Consider the following 20,218-nt stretch of genomic DNA (forward strand, 5'->3'; position numbering starts at 1 on the left):
CTCTGTGACAGCCCATCATTTAATTCATATTTAAAAATCCTTGGGGATTAGAATCAATAGCTGATTATAACTCACGTTCAATTTTAATGCATGATGCAGAGCCTGGAATGATTTTGACAGCAGTAGATTTAGAGGGTGATGCAAGCTGCATGTCTGTGAATGTTACTGCATAAATGAGAAATGCCTGAGCCTATACAGTGATTGCAAACTGCTGGCTAGAGAACAGCTGTTTTCATATGTCAGATTTTCCTTCTCCGTAAAATAAAAATGCTACTTACTGTTAAAATTTGCAGTTCCTACGACTTTTCAAGCTGCCTGCTGTCAATTTTCGATACGATGTAAAGTGGCTGCTTTTCAGCAGGTTTGATCACTGCTGTGATTCTTTGGGTTAATCCAATGTGTATTATGCATCTTCGCCAATAGAAAAGATTGTTAAATCTGCGATGCTTAAAGAGGACTGAATTGTGGTAGAAGTACTGAGCTTCCCGTTTTTGGAACATTAGTGGTCCCAAGAGTTTCCTCTCTGTGTTTTGCATTCTTAACCTGTTCTTTACACAGCACCCAGAGGAAACCTTGTGCCCATCTTTTTTGAAATGGTGTTATGGTATCTTTTACATCTCATACAAAAGACAACACTGGAAGGTCAATGCAGATTTTGTGCTTAAGTCGTTGAGGATATTTTGAACCAACAACCCTCTCACACAAGAGGCCAGATTGCCATCCACTGAGGTATAGGTGACATCTAAGGCAATTGAAATGTCTTAAATGATTTTTAATAAAGTTGTGTGCACATCACAAGTAATCCTGCATATTTCCCAAATTGAAAAAAAGCATCTACTTGGGTATGGTAGCTTTGTGGCCATTGTGCCAGAATAGTAATCCAAAGTAAAGGGAGTTCAAAGCTCACATTAAGCAAGTGATGAAATCAAATACAATAAATTTAATATTTTATGGACTGGCACCTGAAAAAACTTAAGGAATATTTGTAAAATAGTGTGTGCTGCGTTGACATAAAAGATCCCATGATTTTATTTGAAGAAGAGTTAGGGAGTTCTCCCTGGCGTCCTGGCCTATATTTATCTTGCAACCAACATCTCTAAAACAGATTATCTGGTCAATTGTCACATTTCTGTTGTGGGAACTTGCCATGTCGTATTTCCCTGCAGAACAATAGTAGCTAGGTTAGCCCAACACTTAGGCCTAACAATGCTTTGGGAAGTCCTGAGATAAATCTTTATCTTTATCTTTAAAATATAAACATTTTTACTTTACGTTGTGTATATTCAGTTGTTAAGTTAATAAATGGCAATGAGCTTTCAAACACAAAACTGAGCAAATACAAAATGCGACTATTGACAATTATTCTGTTCCTTTTGCCCATCCAGCCACGCTACGGGATATGAGACTGACAATCACAATGCTCCAATGTTGTACAGCTGCAGCACGCAGTACAGAATACACACACACGGAATGTTCAGAGGGCTTCAGGTGAGTAATGCCAATGTTCCTTTTTTTCTGCACAAGTGTCTCTTACAGTCTTTAAAGAAACCTTCTAAAACCTTTGCACCTGACCCTGGAAAAGTTGACTGTGGGCGGCCTGAAAGTCGACTGGACTACAAGGACCACTTCTGTATACAGATGGTTCTAATTTGGGTCTTTCTCAACACAGGGGAGCAGGGGAAAAGAGATTCTGTTTTGCATTAACAGATTTCCAAAAAATGTGGATTCGACACTCATTCTATCATTTGTTTAAGACAGACTGAAAACCAGTCAAGGTGGCAACAATTAGAAGGTTTGCCTTCAGCTCTGTCTCCTGCATACTTTTGAAGAATTGGCAGAATAATTTCAATCTGTACTGATTTTATCTGCATTTGTAGTACCTGATATTAATCATTCTAATATCTTATCAGTGAAACCTTGCTCTCTGATATCTCACACACTGATAAAACGTGTTATTTATGGTTTCCTCTGTCACAGAGGGATCATGATTAATGCCCTCATCCTATAGCATGCTGCTATCTGTGTACCATTTCGCTCGAAAGAAACTGCAAATACAAACAGATTGACCCGAGTGACACTTTAGAATTTCCTTCTTCACTTTCCCAAACAGATAGTGTTTTGAGCCCCACAGATAAGCTCTCTGAATATGAATATTTTAACAACACTTAATAAGCTAGAATCATTGAGGTTATATCCTGCAAGGTAACCATTTGTTATAAAGTTGAGTTCTTCTTTAAAATAGATACTGCTTTCTTTGGAACAAAGGAGGCTAATGAGGATATTTAATTGAGGTGCATAAATTTATGTGGGACCTAGTTAGGGTGGATATGAAGGATCTATTTCCATTAGCAGTGAGGCCAATAACCAGGGAGGCATAGATTTAAAGTAATTGGCGGAAGGATTACAGGAGTAATTTTTTTACCCAGAGAATTCACTGCCTGAAAGAACCACAGAGACAGAAAATCCCATCACATTTAAAAATACTTGGATATGCACTTGAGGTGCTGTAACTTACAAGAACTGGAAGTTGAGATTAGGTTGGATAATTATTTTTCAGCCGGCACAGACACCCTGGACCAAATGGCCTCCTTCTGCTTTTAAATAGTGTTGCAAACAGAAAGAAAAGGCCCCTTCTTCCGCCCTCATCCACCATTCATTTCAGTTATTTCTCATTCCCTTTTAATGGCCTCCTGTGGAATGTGCCAACCGAAGATGAAGACAGATGTTTTGGTCTTAGAAAGTTGACAGGTCGTCCAATTTTCCCTTCCTTTGGTTAAGGTTAGCACCTCACTGTGAGGAGGGCTGTGGGCTTGAACCTACTTACTACTTTATCCCACACGCCTCAGGTAATCCAACACAGTTTCTATGTGGTGAAGCCTCATACTATCACTTTCAATTGATCAGCAAGCCAGTGACTTTCTCAGCGCCTTGCTTGGTTAGAAGAAATACTGTGGCTTTTGTTTGTAATCTATAACAGGTCCAAAAGTTTGACAGACCTGGGCATGTTATGTTACAATTGCTAGTGGTAGGTGACAGGGGTACTGAATGGAAGTGCTACCTGTTTAAATGAATAGAAGCACTAATGCACTTTAGATTTTACCTCCAGTGATTACAACTGTCACAGAAATATTGCTACATTATGACAACACAAAAGGGAATGAAATTCCATCTAGAGAAATGTAACATCATGTGAATCAGCAATTAAGGGAGGCAGTGGCATAGTGGTATTTTGCTGGTCTAGTGATCCAGAGATCCAGAGCCATGTTCTGTGGACGTGGGTTCGAATCCCACCATGGCAGATGGTAAAATTTGAATTCAATAAAAAATCTGGAATTAAAAGTCTAAAGATGACTATGAAGTCATGTCGATAAAAACCCATCTGATTCACTAATGTCCTTTAGGGAAGGAAATCTGTTGTCCTTACCTGGTCTGGCCTATATGTGACTCCAGCTCCACAGCAATATGGTTGACTCTTAAATGTCCTTTGAAGTGTCATAGCTCAGTTCAAGTGCAATTGCTGGCCTGGTGAGCGACGCCCATCACATAATTAAATTTTTAAAAAGAATCCACGACAAATAAAATCTATAACGGAGGTGAGGATACAAAAAAGAGCAACAATAATTATTCCCAGTCTAAGGGAAAAAAGGATGGGGAATAAATGCTGGCCCAACCAGCAATTCCCGTATTCCATGAACAAATTTTAAAAATATATTCGATATCCATCACTGTTGAACAATGCATGATTCCACGATTCCACTTCCCCCTTGAAGTTACGAAAGAATGCCATTACCTAGGAATCCACTTCCAAAATAATTTATAGTACAAAGTCAACACACAACCATCCAAAACGCTTGGGTTTGTGAAATGGAACTTCCATCACTCTTCAACTTCAGCAAATAAATTGATGTCACAGACATTGATTAGACCACACATAGAGGCTACTTGGCACCCATATCCTGCTAAAAACATACTGTCATTGAGAAAGTTCAATGCAAGGCAGCTCGTTTGTTACAAACAATTACTCGCAAGATTCTAGTGTCTCCCTGTTGGTCACATCGCTAGGCTGCCACACTCTCCAGAATTGAAGAAAAATCTATTGGTTGATAAATATAAAATTTTCAATGAACGTTTACATTTTTCTAAGCAGTGCATTAAGCCCAAACGTGGCCACGAAAAGTCGTTGGCGGATAGGATCAAGGAAAACCCTAAGGCTTTCTATAGGTATATCAGGAACAAAAGAATGACTGGAGTAAGATGAGGGCCAATCAAGGGTAGTAGTGGAAAGTTGTGTGTGGAATCAGAGGAGATAGGGGAAGCGTTAAATGGATATTTTTCATCAGTGTTTACACTGGAGAAAGAGAATGTTGTCGAGGAGAATACTCAGGTTCAGTCGACCAGGCTAGATGGAATTGAGGTTCAAAAGGAGGAGGTGTTAGCAATTTTGGAAAATGTCAAAATAGATAAGTCCCCTGGGCCAGATGGGATTTATCCTAGGATTCTCTGGGAAGCCAGGGAGGAGATTGCAGAGCCTTTGTCCTTGATCTTTATGTCGTCTTTGTCGACAGGAATAGTGCCGGAAGACTGGAGGATAGCAAATGTTGTCCCCTTGTTCAAGAAGGGGAGTAGAGACAACCCTGGTAATTATAGACCTGTGAGCCTTACTTCAGTTGTGGGTAAAATGTTGGAAAAGGTTATAAGAGATAGGATTTATAATCATCTTGAAAAGAACAAGTTGATTAGCGATAGTCAACACGGTTTTGTGAAGGGTAGGTCATGCCTCACAAACCTTATTGAGTTTTTTGAGAAGGTGACCAAACAGGTGGATCAGGGTAAAGCGGTTGATGTGGTGTATATGGATTTCAGTAAGGCGTTTGATAAGGTTCCCCACGGTAGGCTATTGCAGAAAATAAGGAAGTATGGGATTGAAGGTGATTTAGCGGTTTGGATCAGTAATTGGCTAGCTGAAAGAAGACAGAGGGTGGTGGTTGATGGCAAATGTTCATCCTGGAGTTCAGTTACTAGTGGTGTACCGCAAGGATCTGTTTTGGGGCCACTGCTGTTTGTCATTTTTATAAATGACCTGGAAGAGGGTGTAGAAGGATGGGTTAGTAAATTTGCAGATGACACGAAGGTCGGTGGAGTTGTGGATAGTGCTGAAGGATGTTATAGGATACAGAGGGACATAGATAAGCTGCAGAGCTGGGCTGAGAGGTGGCAGATGGAGTTTAATGCGGAAAAGTGTGAGGTGGTTCACTTTGGAAGGAGTAACAGGAATGCAGAGTACTGGGCTAATGGCAGGATTCTTGGTAGTGTAGATGAACAGAGAGATCTCGGCATCCAGGTACATAAATCCCTGAAAGTTGCAACCCAGGTTAATAGGGCTGTTAAGAAGGCATATGGTGTGCTAGCCTTTATCAGTAGGGGGATTGAGTTTCGGAGCCACAAGGTCATGCTGCAGATGTACATAACTCTGGTGCGGCCACACCTGGAGTACTGCGTGCAGTTCTGGTCACCACATTATAGGAAGGATGTGGAAGCTTTGGAAAGGGTTCAGAGGAGATTTACTAGGATGATGCCTGGTATGGAGGGAAGGTCTTACGAGGAAAGGCTCAGGGACTTGAGGTTTTTTTCGTTAGAGAGGAGAAGGCTGAGAGGTGACTTAATAGAGACATATAAGATAGTCAGAGGGTTAGATAGGGTGGACAGTGAGAGTCTTTTTGCTCGGATGGTGATGACCAACACGAGGGGACATAGCTTTAAATTGAGGGGTGTTAGATATAGGACAGATGTCAGAGGCAGTTTCTTTACTCAGAGAGTAGTAGGGGTGTGGAACGCCCTGCCTGCAACAGTAGTAGACTCGCCAACTTTAAGGGCATTTAAGTGGTCACTAGATAGACATATGGATGAAAATGGAATAGTGTCGGTCAGATAGGCTTCAGATGGTTTCACAGGTCGGCGCAACATCGAGGGCCGAAGGGCCCGTACTGCGCTGTAGTGTTCTATGTTCTATGTGACTGAGCTTGAAGGTTACATAATCAACAACTACAAATGCATATGCCAACGTGCTTCTTATGCTAACTCCTTTTCCCAGGATCAATAAAGGACTGGGACAACCTTCCATAAGACCTAATGTCCAAGTCCCCAAAGAAGACATTTGTGGAAAAACTATGAACTTTTAAAATTAATATGAATGTTAATGGGCTGAAGATTTGTGCTCCAGAATTAGCCATGCCGCTAACCAAGCTGTTCTAGTACAGCTACAACACTGGCATCTAACAGGCACACAAAAGGCAAGGCAAATCTGATCCAGCCAATTACCGGGTCAGTTTACTCTTGATTTTCAGCAAAGTGATGGAATATGTTTTCAACAGTGCTATCAAGTCACTCAGGGCTTGATTCAATCAAATGGGAACAAAGTCCCATAGCGAACGGGTTTAGCCACGTGTTTCTCGGTGCTCGCAGTGCCGTGAAACACATGACTATTCAACGTGACTAACTTGTTTAAGGGGTCTCAACCTGGAATGCATGTCCGAGGGCGCACATAGTCCTGTTTTGTGCACTGGGGAGTTCTGCTTGCCAGAACTCCCAAGTGTACAAAGAACGGGACTCCATTTGTAAATAGCTTCCCAATCTCTGAGGCCCCCAAAGCAATCCCCAACCTTCCCATCAGCTCGAACGCACTATGGGAGGGTTTCCTCCCACCACCCATGCAGGACACCCCGGCCTGATTGCACGTGCACAAAAAGTGCCAGCTTGGCACCTTGTCAGAGCCAACTGGCAGTGCCCATGCCAGCTGGCAATGCCAGCTGGGCACCTTAGCAGTGCCAGCTTGGCATCCAGGTGGCATTTCCAGGACACCTGGCAGGTACTCCCAGGGAGTGTAGCTAGACCCACAAGTGCCAATCCATCTGGTCCCCATTTGTGGGGACCAGTGCTGAATGGCACTCGCCTGAGGCCTCCGAGGCAAAGGGAATGAATCCTAAAACCTCAGGTACCTTGGGAATCTGCACATTAGTGAGATTAACTGTCTCGCTCTAATATGCAGATTTGCCAAAAAGTGATACAAAATTTACACCATAACATCTCGTGAGACTGCGTTAGTTCTTGCGAGGCGTTACGAGCCATGTAGATCCCGGGAGCAAGGTTTCCCAGCTTTTATCGACCACGCTGCGCCACGGCAAGCTGCTTTGCCGGCCCAGCATGGCCATTGGATCAAGTCCTTACTGAGTAATAACCTGCTCACTGATGCAGAATTTGGGTTCCAGCAAGGTCACTCAGCTCCTGACGCATTATAGCCTTAGTCCAAAAATTGAGAAAATAGCTAAACTCAAGGGGTGAAGGAGAGTGACTGGCCTTGACATCAAGACATATTTGACTGAGTGACATCGGAAACTGATGTCAATGGGAATCTGGAGAGACTCTACACTGGTTGGAGACATACCTAGCACAAAGGAAGATGGTTGTAGTTGTTGGAGGTCAGTCACCTCAGTCCGAGGACATTCCTCCAGGAGTCCTAGGTACAACCATCTTCAGCTGTTTCATCAATGACTTTCCTCCATCATAAGGTCAGAAGTGGGGATGTTCACTGATGATTGCAATGTTCAGCACCATTTGCAACTCCTCAGATACCGAAGCAGTCCATGTCCATATGCAGCAGGACCTGGACAATATTCTGGCTTGGATGATAAGTGGCAAGTCATTCATGCCACACAAGTGGCAGGCAATGACAATCTCTAACAACAGAGAATCTAACCATCTCCCCTTGACATTCAATGGCATTACCATCACTGAATCCCCACTGTCAACATCCTGGAAGTTACCATTGACTAGAAACCGAACTGAACAATGTAGGGAGACAATGGCATACTGGTTATGTCACTGGACTGGTTATCCAGAGACCCAGGCAGCACTCTGGGAATGGTGAAATTTGAATACAATAAAAATCTGGGATTAAAAATCTAAGAATGATCACAAAAGCAGTGTTGATTGTTGTAAAGGGCAAACTGTCCTTTAGGGAAGGAAATCAGACATCCTTTCCTGGTCTCCATGTGACTCCAATCCCAGAGTTTGACTCTTTTTTAAAAAATATTTTATTCAGGCATTTTCATAAAAAAACAAACCGAAGAAGAAGTAAAATTATACAAATTTATAAATAATCAATACCCACTGCCCCCGCTCCCCAATTACGTCCCCTCCTCCCGACCTGCCTTCCCCATTTTAAGCCCCTCACCCCTCCCTCCCTCCCCTTTTGCTGACTCCTCAATTCTTCTTAAATAAGTCAATGAATGGCTTCCACCTCTGAGAAAACCCATCAACCGACCCCCTCAGGATGAACTTGACTTTCTCCAGTCTTAGGGATTCTGCCAGGTCACTCACTCACACCCCCTGCTTTCGCCTGCTCCGAGTCCCTCCACCCAAGCAAAATCCATCTGAGCTATCAAGAAATCGGCCTCTCTCGCCAATTGGACTCCCGGATCTTCTGACACCCCAAATATTACTACCTATGGACTCGGGGCCATCTTTACCCCTAACACCCTGGACATTACTTCGGACATGCCCAAAACATGTGGACATGATTTGCAGGACTACCCCCGGACCACCCACACCTATTCTCTACTCCCTCAAAAATCTTACTCATCCATGCTACCGTCATATGCGCTCTGTGAATTACTTTAAGCTATATAAGGCTTAACCTTGCATACAACGAGAATGCATTCACCCTCCGCAGGTCCTCCACCCACGTCCCGGCCTCCACCTCCCACATCCCGGCCTCCACCTCCCAACCCAGCCCCTCCTCCCACTTCCGCTTTATATGCCCTACCGGGGCTCCCTCCCAATCCATCAGCTCCTTGTAGACCTCAGACACCTCCCCCTCCCCTATCTCCCCCTTCGACAGCACCTTATGTAACCTTGCAACCCCAAGGGCAGTCACCCAGGAAAAGACGGCATCTCCCTCTTCACAAAATCCCAAACCTACAAGTACCTGAAACCATTCCCTCGAGGCAGCTCATACTCTTCCTCCAGGTCCTCTAATTTCGCAAAACTACCCCCTGCAAACAGGTCCGTGAATCGCTCATTCCCTGCCACGTGGCTAGACACTCACCCATTGTGGAATCTGTGCTGGTGAGGCGCCGGTTTTCCTGATGTAGAAGTCCACGGATTCTCCGTTGGCATCAACATTTATTCGTAGAAACAGAGAATCCAGCCCAGGTACTGTGGCTATAAGAGCAGGCAGATGCTGGGAATTCTTTAGAGAGTAATTTACCTTCTGACTCCCCAAAGCCTGTTCACCATCTACAAGTCACAACTCATGGAATCACAACTGATGGAATATATGGATGAGTGCAGCTCAAAAAAAATTAAGAAGCTTGACAGCACCCAGGACAAAGCAATCAACTTGACTGGCATCCCATCTACCATTTTCAACACTCATTCCCACCACCAACATGCAGCAGTGTGTACCATTTGCAAGACCCACTAAAGCAACCCACCAAGACTCCTCCGGCTGCACCTTCCAAACATGCGACCTCTACCACCTACAGAGACAGGGGAAGCAGATACACGGGGATACTACCACCTGTAATTCCCCCTCTTATCCACACCAGCATCCTGACTTGGAACTATACCGCTGTTCCTTCACTGTTGCTGGGTAAAAATCCTGGAACTCCCTCCCTAACAGCACTGTGGGTGCACCTGCACTACATGGGCAGCAGCTCATGAAGTTCAAGAAGTAGCTTGCCACCACCACTTTCTCACGGGCAATTAACAATGGGCAATAAATGCTGCCTGAGTCAATGAAGCCCATATCCCTTGAAGGAATAAAAATAAGTAATTGACTGCACTCAATGGGCACCTCCTCAGATGACAGACCTTACCAAGAATCAAATGCAGATGTCTCAAGAACGCATACATGTCACTATTCATAAACCTGCAGAAATAGATTTTGCTTATGTGAAGTTATGATCATTATCTTTAAGACAGAGAATGTTAAGGGGAGATTTGATAGAGGTATTCAAAATCATGAGGGGTTTTGATGGAGTATCTACAATGAACTATTCCCACTTACAGGAGGTCGAATCACCTAAGGAAAGAAACAGAGATTCATGATTATTGGCACCCAGAGGCAAAATGAGGAGAAAAACCTTGACACAATGTCAGGAATACAGGGCGGGATTCTCCCAGCCCTGGGCTAGGCCGGAGAATCCCCGCGACCGGGCCACGCCGCACTGACGATGGCACGTAATTCTGAGAATCGGTGCCATTGGCGCCAGCGTGGTTGGCGCAGCGCTGGTCAGGAGCCGCTCCACGTGGCCGGCCCGCCGATTCTCTGGCCAAGATGGGCCGAGCGGCCGTAGTTGAAACAGTGAGTCCCACTGATGCCGTCCACACCTGCTCGCAACCGGCGGGAACTCTGCGTGCAAGGATCGGGTGGCAGCCTGTGTGGGGGGGGGGGGGGGGGGGCTCCGACCCCGGGGGAAGCCTCCAATGCGGCCATGCCCGCGATCGGGGTCCACCGATCGGCGAGCCTGCCTCTCTGTCCCCCGGCCGCTTTTCCTGTGCGCCGGCCCCTGTAGCCCTGCGCCATGTTGCGTCGGGGCCGGCGCGTTGAAGGAGGCCATCGTGCATGCACGCATTGGCGCCGGCGCCACTGCGCATGCGCGGATCCTGCGGCGCACAGTTCGCGCCGGGATTGGCAGCTGGAGCGGCGCAAACCGCTCCAGTGCCGTGCTGGCCCCCCCTTTACTCCTGGCAGCGGCCTGTTCACGCTGTTGTAAAACGGGACAGCGTTTACGATGACGTGGACACTCTGCCACGGGATTGGAGAATCCCGCCCACAGTGCCTGAAAGAAGAGTGGAAGATTTACGAGAATCCAAATTGGAATTTGATAAATACTTGAAAGGGAAAAAAATATTTAGAGCTCTGGTGAAAGAGCAGCGGGGGGGGGGGAGGCGCGAGGGGGGGGGGGGGGGGGGGGGGGGGGGGCGCGAGGGTGGGACTGATCAGATACCTCGTTCAAAGAGGTAGCGCAGGCACAATGGGCCAAATGGCCTCCTTGTGCACTGTTGTATGCTCTGAATCTATGACAAAGGGTTAGTCATGCCCAAACTGAATATTTGCTTCAAATAGAAATGGAAGTTAGCTCAGTGGTTTGCAATTCTATGATATGTAGAATTATATATACCATGATTGATTTTATTTTGAATGTAAAGGCGAGGTGAAAAATTGCTAACTTCACCAATGCTGGTCTAATCTTGGTGTGTGTGTGCTTATTATTTCAGGATGTTCGGAGGGTCCCGGGAGTGGCACCCACCATTGTCAGAGCAAATACAGAAGCCAATGAAAAGCGTCCATTCATGTGCCCCTACCCTGGGTGTAACAAACGCTACTTCAAGCTATCCCACCTGCAAATGCATAGCAGAAAACACACAGGTACTGGCAGCGTGGCATTAGCATATTGAGTTGGTCTCTATAATTTACCAGGCACCAAAAACGTGTTGAATTAAGTTGTGGGGATATGTGTGGCAAATGCACCAAACAGCTTTTGGACTTGCTCTCCCCAAAAGGGTGGGATGGGGGTCCTGGAGACGACAGAATCTGATGCGAGGGAAGATGGAGTTGGTAGTTTGGGGAGGAATTTGGTTAAATCCCATTCGGCCAGTGGGACTGGCTCTTCCAGCTAAAGGGCTTAGTGGAAGCTCCTTGAGGCTGACCCAATGTGAAACAGGCTGGCGCCTCACAACCATGGTCACCTCTTCACTGAAATTTAACTGCAATCGGCTGCACACTCCATTGGTTGGAAACCCAAAGGTCAACATTGGCTCCCTTCAGGGGCAGAAGAATTTCCAAACATCGATCCTATATTTTCCGGCTTAGATCCTGCATCCCCTCAACCACGGTACGGATTAAGGGAGTGTTCTGCATCTACCTTTGAATGTCATTAAATGTCATTCCATCTCACTGCCTCCTTTAGAGGCTCCAGCCTAGGTTTCTCCAATCTATCTTTGTGATTCCAGTCTTTGAGTGCTGCCGATCTGTCCGGTGACTCATGGCTGCACAAATTCGATGACTGCCCTGTTTCTCAGGAGCCAAGAGGGGACTCACTGTCAGCCGTGGTTCAAGTGGTAGCACCGACTTCTGAATCAGAATGCTGTGGGTTCAAGGCCAGCTCCAGTGATTTAAAAACAACCAAGACATCTAGACTGGTGCTTCAGACAGTACTAAGGGAATCCTACGCTGTTGAATAAGAGGTTGAACCAAAACCCCCTCAGTTCTCTGAAGTCGATATGAAAGATCCCATGACTTATTTTAAACAGAATCAAGGGAGTTTTCCCCAGAGTTCTGGCCAATATTTATCCTTCAATGAGAATCACTAAAATGAAACAGATTGTCTGACCATTATCACATTTCTGTTTTATGGGAGCTAGCAAATTGACTGCATTGTATGCCCACATTATAACTTCAAAAGTACTTAATGGCCATGAATTGCTTTGGGACATTCTGAGGTTGTGTAAAGCACTATATAAATGCAAGTTTTTATTTTCAGTACTCAAGATGTGTTCTGACCAAGATACAGCAGTTTGAACATGATATTAAAGGCAATATACTACAGATGCTGTAAATAAAACAGAAAAACTAGCAGATCTGGTAGCGTCTGTGGAGAGACAAATGGTTAACTTTTGAAGTCCCTTCTTCAGATGTTAACTTTAAAAAAAAATAATTTATGGGCTTTGGGTGACGCTGGTTAGACTAGTATTTAATGCCTATCCCTACTTTCCCTTTAGAAGGTGATGGTCAGTTGCCTCCTTGAATCACTGCAGTCTTTGAGGTGTAGGTACACCCACTGTGCTGTTAGGGAGTGTGTTCCAGGATGTTATCCAAGCGACAGTGCCTTCAGCCGTTTCTTGATTTCACGTAGAGTGAATTGTATTGGCTGAAGACTGACGTCTGTGATGGTGAGGACCTCCGGAGGAGCCCGAGATGGATCATCCACTCGGCTTCAGCCTTGTCTTTTGCACATATGTGCTGAGGTGTTCCATCATTGAGGATGGGGATATTTGTGGAGCCTCCTCCTCCAGTGAGTTGTTTAATTGTCCACCACCTTTCACGGCTGGATGTGGCTACAGAGCTTGGATCTGATGCATTCATTGTGCAATCGCTTAGGTCTATTACTTGCTGCTTATGCTGTTTGGTACAAAAGTAATCCTGTGTTGTAGCTTCACCAGGTTGACACCTCATTTTTCGGTGTGCCTATTGTTTCTCCTGGCATGCTCTCCTGCACTGTTCATTGAACTAGGGTTGATTCCCTGGCTTAGTGGTAATAGTAGAGTGGGGGCTATGAAATGGAAAATGAAATGAAAATCGCTTATTTTCACAAGTAGGCTTCAATGAAGTTACTGTGAAAAGTCCCTAGTCGCCACATTCCAGCGCCTGTTCAGGGAGGCTGGTACGGGAATTGAACCGTGCTGCTGGCCTGCCTTGGTCTGCTTTAAAAGCCAGCGATTTAGCCCTGTGCTAAACCAGCCCCAGATATGCCGGGCCATGCAGTTGCAGATTTTGGTTGAATACAATACTGCTGCTGCTGATGGCCCACAGCACCTCATGGATGCCATTTCTAGATCTGTTTGAAGTCTACCTCATTCAGCATGGCAGTAGTGCCACACAACACAATGGAGGGTTTCCTCAATGTGAAGACGGGACTTTGTTTCCACAAGGACTGTGCGGTGGTCACTTCTACAGATACTGTCATGGCCAGATGCATCTGCAGCAGGCAGGTTGGTGAGGATGAGGTCAAGTATGTTTAACCCTCTTGTTGGTTCCCTCACCACCTGCTAAATTCCCAGTCTAGCAGCTATGTCCTTTCGGACCAAGCCAGCCCATTCTGTGGTGGTACTATCTAGCCACTCTTGGTGATGGACATTGAAGTCCTCCACCCAGAGCATAGTCTGCGTCTTTGCCACCCTCAGTGCTTCCTCAAAGTGGTGTTCAACATGGAGGAATAAATATTTATCACCTAATGGTGGCCGGTAGATGGTAATGAGCAGGAGATTACCATGTACCCATTTTTAACCTGAAGCCATGAGGCTTCATGTGGTCCAGAGTCGATGTTGAGGATTCCCAGAGCAACTCCCTCATACCTGTATATCACTGTGCTGACGCCACCTCTGCTGGGTCCGTCCTGCCAGTGAGACAGGACATACCCAGGAAGTCAGGCTGTTGCCGAACTAGTCTGTGAGACAGCTCTCCCAACTTTGGCACAAGCCCCCAGATGTTAGTAAGAAACACTTTGCAGGGTCGACAGGGCTGAGTTTGCTGTTGTCGCTTCTGGTGCGTGCTTCAATGCCGGGTGGTCTGTCCGGTTTCATTCATTTTTTTTTGTTTTTGTAGCGGTTGAATACAACTGAGTGGCTTTCGAGGCCATTTCAGAGGGTATTTTGCTGTGGGTCTGGAATGACATGTAGGACAAGGATGGCAGAGTTCCTTCCCAAAGGACACTAGTGAACTGGATGTGCTTTTACGATGATTGACAATGGTTTCATGGTTATCATTAGACTTTTAAATCCATATTTCACCTGCCGTGGTGGGATTTGTTCCCAGGTCCCCAGATCATTATCCTGGGTCTCTGGATTACTAATCCAGCGACAATACCACTATGCCACCACCTCCCCTGCTCAAACATTAACTTTGTTACTTTCTCTACTGATGCTGCCAGACCTGCTGAGTTTTCCCAACATTTTCTGTTCAGTCTGAACATTACTTCTTTTGTTGATTGCTCTTCTACATTAATTGGAGATGTCGAACATCAGGGGTCAGATTCTTTGTTCTGGAGACTAAGTGCTCCTGTCAGCGGAGACTTGCTACTCATCTCCATTGGTGTTAGGAACAGTGCCCATTTGGGATTCCCTTTCCTTCACCATGCTAATTTATGCATGGAGGAGAGCTTGTTGGCGGCCCAATACCAAGGTCCGGTGGAGGGCCCCCAAACAAGACAAATCCTGGCCCTCCCACCCCTGACATATAGGGGCATTTTACGCCCCCACCACGTGAATAACAGCACGCACGCACGAGAGTGACCCAAACCACCCCATACTGACCCCACCCGGCCCCACCATCAGACCTCCCAAGGTCCTCATCAGACCCCCCATTAGAGACCCCCCATCAGAGGCCCCCAACAGAGACCCCCATCAGTCACCCCTGCCTGAAAACTGAAGAACAGTCCAGGCAGTAGAGTGAAAAACCATTGCATTTTCACTTACCTGTCCTCAGACAAAAGTATTTAAAGCAGCAGCTGTTACAAATGGCAGACCATAAGTCTATAAGATATAGGAGCAGAATTAAGCCATTCAGCCCATCGAGTCTGCTCTGCCATTCTATCATTGCTGATATGTTTCTCATCTCCATCCTCCTGTTTTCTCCCTATAACCCCGATCCCCTTATTAATCAAGAACCTATCTATCTCTCCCTTGAAGACACTCAGTGTTTTGGCCTCCACTGCCTTCGGCAACAATGAGCTCCACAGATTCACCACCCTCTAGTTGAAGAAATTCCTCCTCATCTCTGTTTTAAACGATTGTCGCTTCAGTCTGAGGCTGTGCTCTCGGATTCTAGTTTCTTCGACTCATGGAAACATCCTCTCCATGTCCACTCTATCTAGGCCTCTCAGTATCTTGTAAGTTTCAATGAGATCCCCCTCCTCATCCTTCTAAACTCCATTGAGTGTAGACCAGGAGTCCACAACCACTCCTCATATGACAAGCCCTTCATTCCCAGAATCATTCTTGTGAACCTCCTCTTGGCCCCCTCCAAAGCCAGCACATCCTCCCTTAGATACGGGGCCCAAAACTGCTCACAATATTCTAAATGGGGTTTGACAGAGCCGTATACAGCTTCAGCAGTATTCTAGCCCTCTTGAAATTAACGCACACATTGCATTTGCCTTCCTTACTGCCAGCTGAACCTACATGTTAACCTTAAGAGAATCTTGAACTAGACTCACAAGGCCTTTTGTGCTTCTGATTTCCGAAGCCTTTCGCCATTTAGAAAATAGTCTATGTCTCTATTCTACCTACCAAAGTGCATAACCTTATCCTTTTCCACATTGTATTCCATCTGCCACTTCTTTGCCCACTCTCCTAGCCTGTCCAAGTCCTTCTGCAGCCTCCCTGCTTCTTCAATATCACTTGTCCCTCTACATATCTTTGTATTATCTGCAACAATGCCCTCAGTTCCTTCTTCCAGATCGTAATGTAGATTGTGATTAATTGTGGTCCCAACACTTACACCTCTGGAACACCACTAGTCACCAGCTGCCATCCTGAAAAAGACCCCTTCATCCCACTTTCTGCCTTCTGCCAGTCAGCCAATCCTCTATCCATGCCAGTACCTTGCCTCTAACACCATGGGCCCTTATGTTATTTAGCAGCCTCCTGTATGACACCTTGTCAAAGGCCTTCTAGAAATCCAAATAAATCACATCCACTCCTTCTCCTTTGTCTAACTTCCTCGTCACCTCTGCAAAGAATTCTTATTTTTAATAAATTTAGAGTACCCAATTCATTTTTTCCAATTAAGGGACAATTTAGCATGGCCAGTCTACCTACCCTGTACTTCTTTGGGTTGTGGGGGTGAGACCCACGCAAACACAGGTAGAATGTGCAAATTCCACACGGACAGTGACCCAGGGCTGGGATTGAACCTGGGACCTCGGCGCCGTGAGGCAGCAGTGCTAACTACTGCGCCACCGTGCTGCCCTCTCTTCAAAGATTTCTAACAGATTTGTCAGGCGTGACCTCCCCTTGCCAAAGCTGTGCTGACTCAGCCCTATTTTCCTGCGCACTTGTAAGTACCCTGCAATCCCATCCTTGATAATGAACTCTAAAATCTTACCAACGATCAAAGTCAGGATAACCGGCCTATAATTTCCCATCCTCTGCCTCTTTCCCTTCTTAAACAGAGGTGTACATTAGCCATTTTCCAGTCCTCTGGGAAACGCCCCTCACTCCAGTGATTCCTGAAAGATCACCACCAATGCCTCCACAAACTTATTAGCTATCTCCTTCAGAACCGTGAGGTAATTTATCAACTTTCAGACCTTTTAGCTTCCCCAGCACCTTCTCCTTCGTGATGGCCACTACACTCACTTTTGTTTCCTATTACTACTTCTCCAACCTCATTTTCTAATGGTCCAATGTCCATTCTTGTCTCCCTCTTACCTTTTATATATTGAAAAAAATCTCTTCCCTCCACTGCCACTAACCACCCCCCCCCCCCCCCCCCCATTGCATTTTTAGTTGTTTTCTGCTCACTTTTAAAGGCTTCCCAATTCCCTGGCTTCCCCTGATCCTCACCACATTTTGTTTTTTTCTTTTGCTTTCACGCTGTCCCTGACTTCCCCTTGTCAGCCATTGTTGCCTTGCCCTCCCCTTAGCATGTTTCCTCTTCCTTCGGATGATTTTCTGTTGTGCCTCTTGAATAACTCTACAAAACTCCTGCTATTGCTGTAGCACCATCCTCCCTGCTAGGCTCCCCTTCTTATCAACTCTAACCAGCCCCTCCCTCATGTCTTTGCAGTTACCCTTATTTAATTGTAATACCGTAACGTCTGATTCCAGCTTCTCTCACAAACTGTACAGTGAATTCGGTCATATTGTAGTCACTGCACCCGAAGGGTTCCTTCACCTTCAGTTCCCTAATCAGGTCTGCCTCATTACACATTACCATATCCAGAATTGCCTGTTCACTAGTGGGCTCTACCAGAAGCTGCTCCAAAAAAAAATCATCTCTTAGACATTCCACAAATTCCTTTTCTTGGGATCCACTACCAACCTGATTTTCCCAGTCCACCTGCATATAATAATAATAATCTTTATTAGTGTCATAAGTAGGACTACATTAACACTGCAATGATGTTACTGTAAAATCCCCCAATCAGCACACTCTGGCACCTGTTAGGGTACACTGAGGGAAAATTCAGAATATCCTTTTCACCTAACAAGCATGTTTTTATGGACTTGTGGTAGGAAACCGGAGCATCCGGAGGAAACCCACGCAGACACGGGGAGACGTGTAGGCTCCACATAGACAGTAACCCAAGCCTGGAATCGAATCCAGGTGGCTGCCGTTGTGAAGCAACAGTTCTAACCACTGTGCTACTATGCCACCCATTGAAGTCTCTCATGATTATTATAATATTGCTTTCTGCCTTTTCTATCTCGTGATTTATTTTCTGCCCCATATCCCACTGCTATGGGGCCTGTATATAATTCCCATGAAGGTCTTTTCGCCTTTGCGATTCCTCAAATCTACCACACAGATTCTACATCTTGTGACCCTATATCGCTTCCTGCTATCGATTTAATGTCATTTTTTATGAACAAGGCAACCCTGCCCCCTTTGGCCATTTGCCCATCTGCCTGTCCTTTCGATAGGATACATACCTTCGATATTTAGATCCCAGCCCCGATCCCCTTGCAGCTATGTCTCTGTCATCCCCACAACAATTTCAATGTAGCTGCCAATTTCAATGTGCTGTAAAAGCTTATTTACCTTGTTTTGTATACTGCATACATTTAGGTACAACATCCTCAGTCCTGCATTGACCCCTTCTCATAGTTGTTCCCTTATCTGCTGTGCCTAAAGTTAGATTCCTGCTGCTTTCCGTACACTCTGTTTTATTACTTACTCTGGAAACTTTATTTACCTCTCCTGAGCCCTCTGTCCGTTTAAGTAGATTAAAGCCCACATCATTAACCTGTACTCCTACCTTCCCCTTCAACTTTGATTTTCTAATTTTCCATAAAACTGAACTCTCCCACCTACTATTTAGTTTAAAGTCCAATCACAACCCTAGTTATGCGATTCGCCAGGATTCTGGTCACAGCATGATTCAGGTGAAGACTGTTCCATCAGAAAAGCTCCTCCTTCCCCAGGACTTGTGCCAATGTCCCATGAATTTGAACCCATTTTTCCCACACCAACCTTTCAGCCACGCACTTACATCTTTAATCTTATTCACCCTATGCCAATTAGCTCATGGCTTGGTAATAACAGGGAGATTATTACCTTTTTGGTTCTGCTTTTTAATTTAGCCTCGACTATTCATATTCCTTCAACAAAACTATCCTTGCCTACATGGACCAGGATATGACGTTGGTCAGTGGACAATCCACCCCCAGGCCTTCAAAAATTCTTATATCTTTTTCAACTTTACCGATAACTATTTCAACAACATTTATGAAGTGCTTGTACTGCTCATTCATTTCTTTGTAGGTCTAGTCCATATTAAACCTATCTGCCGTTTACCTCTAATGTGTGGCCAATTTAGAAGTTTCCAGGCTACTTCCTAATCTCATTTCATCCACAAACTTTTACTTCCAATTAGAAATTAGAAACGGTTGGAATAACAAAAACAATTTCTGGCACACCACTCAACAATGCCCCCCCCCCTCACAAAAAACATGTGTTGTAATTTATAACACTTGTTTGGGGGATCACCAATAAAAATAAAAATCATATTTCCATAAATACAGCATCTCAAGGACAAGGTGACATCAGAACTAACTTCAGCTTATATTCCTGGGCTGCAACACTCGAGTTGTAAATCTACCCTAGTGTTCTAAGTAAAATATGTTATGGTAGTACGATAATATCTCCATAAAGCAATTCACGAGTGACAAAGGTAGAAGTGAGTTATGATTGCCTCTTGAATGGAGATATTTATCCAGGATTGTTTCCAGCATATGGGTGATTTGGGACATATTACCTTGAAATCCAAATTTCCTATTTGAAATTTCGCCAAATGTCTAAAAAACTTATGGCCATTAATGGTTTAAATGCCTGGCAATTATAAAATCCCAAACTTCTAACCCCAAAGGAAGCCTTATTTATCGTATTATATGGTTGGCCAAGAGCTGTCCTTTCTGTACTTGGTACAGGAGGATCGTTGGTTTTTTTCATTGGTAAAGCACGCTCTTGCTGTGAACAACAACTTAAATCTAAAATCACAGTCATACAGAAGAAAATCAAACAATTTTCTATCATAATGAGCACCATTTTCTCGATGAGAATCCGCGGCTGCAATGATGCTGAACCCTGGGAAGACTAGGAGAACACTGTCTGCAACTGGAATAAGAACTCCAGTGGGAAATGCAAATGGAATAACCTTGCTGACAAGCTAAAAATACTATATTTATCGGTTTCAAAGAAAAATATCTGGAGGTG

The 20,218-nt window shown here is 44.9% G+C and overlaps 1 protein-coding gene across 5 annotated transcripts in view; it reads left to right on the forward strand.

The window, feature by feature from the left end:
* wt1a (WT1 transcription factor a) overlaps positions 1-20,218 on the forward strand; it is an 81,771-nt gene that overhangs the window by 38,743 nt on the left and 22,810 nt on the right. For all 5 annotated transcript variants that reach the window (XM_038807847.1, XM_038807848.1, XM_038807845.1 and 2 more), the window contains exons 4-5: positions 1,386-1,488; positions 11,281-11,431. In XM_038807847.1, coding sequence (XP_038663775.1) covers positions 1,386-1,488; positions 11,281-11,431 — 254 coding nt within the window. The remainder of the gene's footprint in view (positions 1-1,385; positions 1,489-11,280; positions 11,432-20,218) is intronic.

The sequence above is a fragment of the Scyliorhinus canicula genome, chromosome 9 (assembly GCF_902713615.1).
Source record: "Scyliorhinus canicula chromosome 9, sScyCan1.1, whole genome shotgun sequence".
NCBI lineage: Eukaryota > Metazoa > Chordata > Chondrichthyes > Carcharhiniformes > Scyliorhinidae > Scyliorhinus > Scyliorhinus canicula.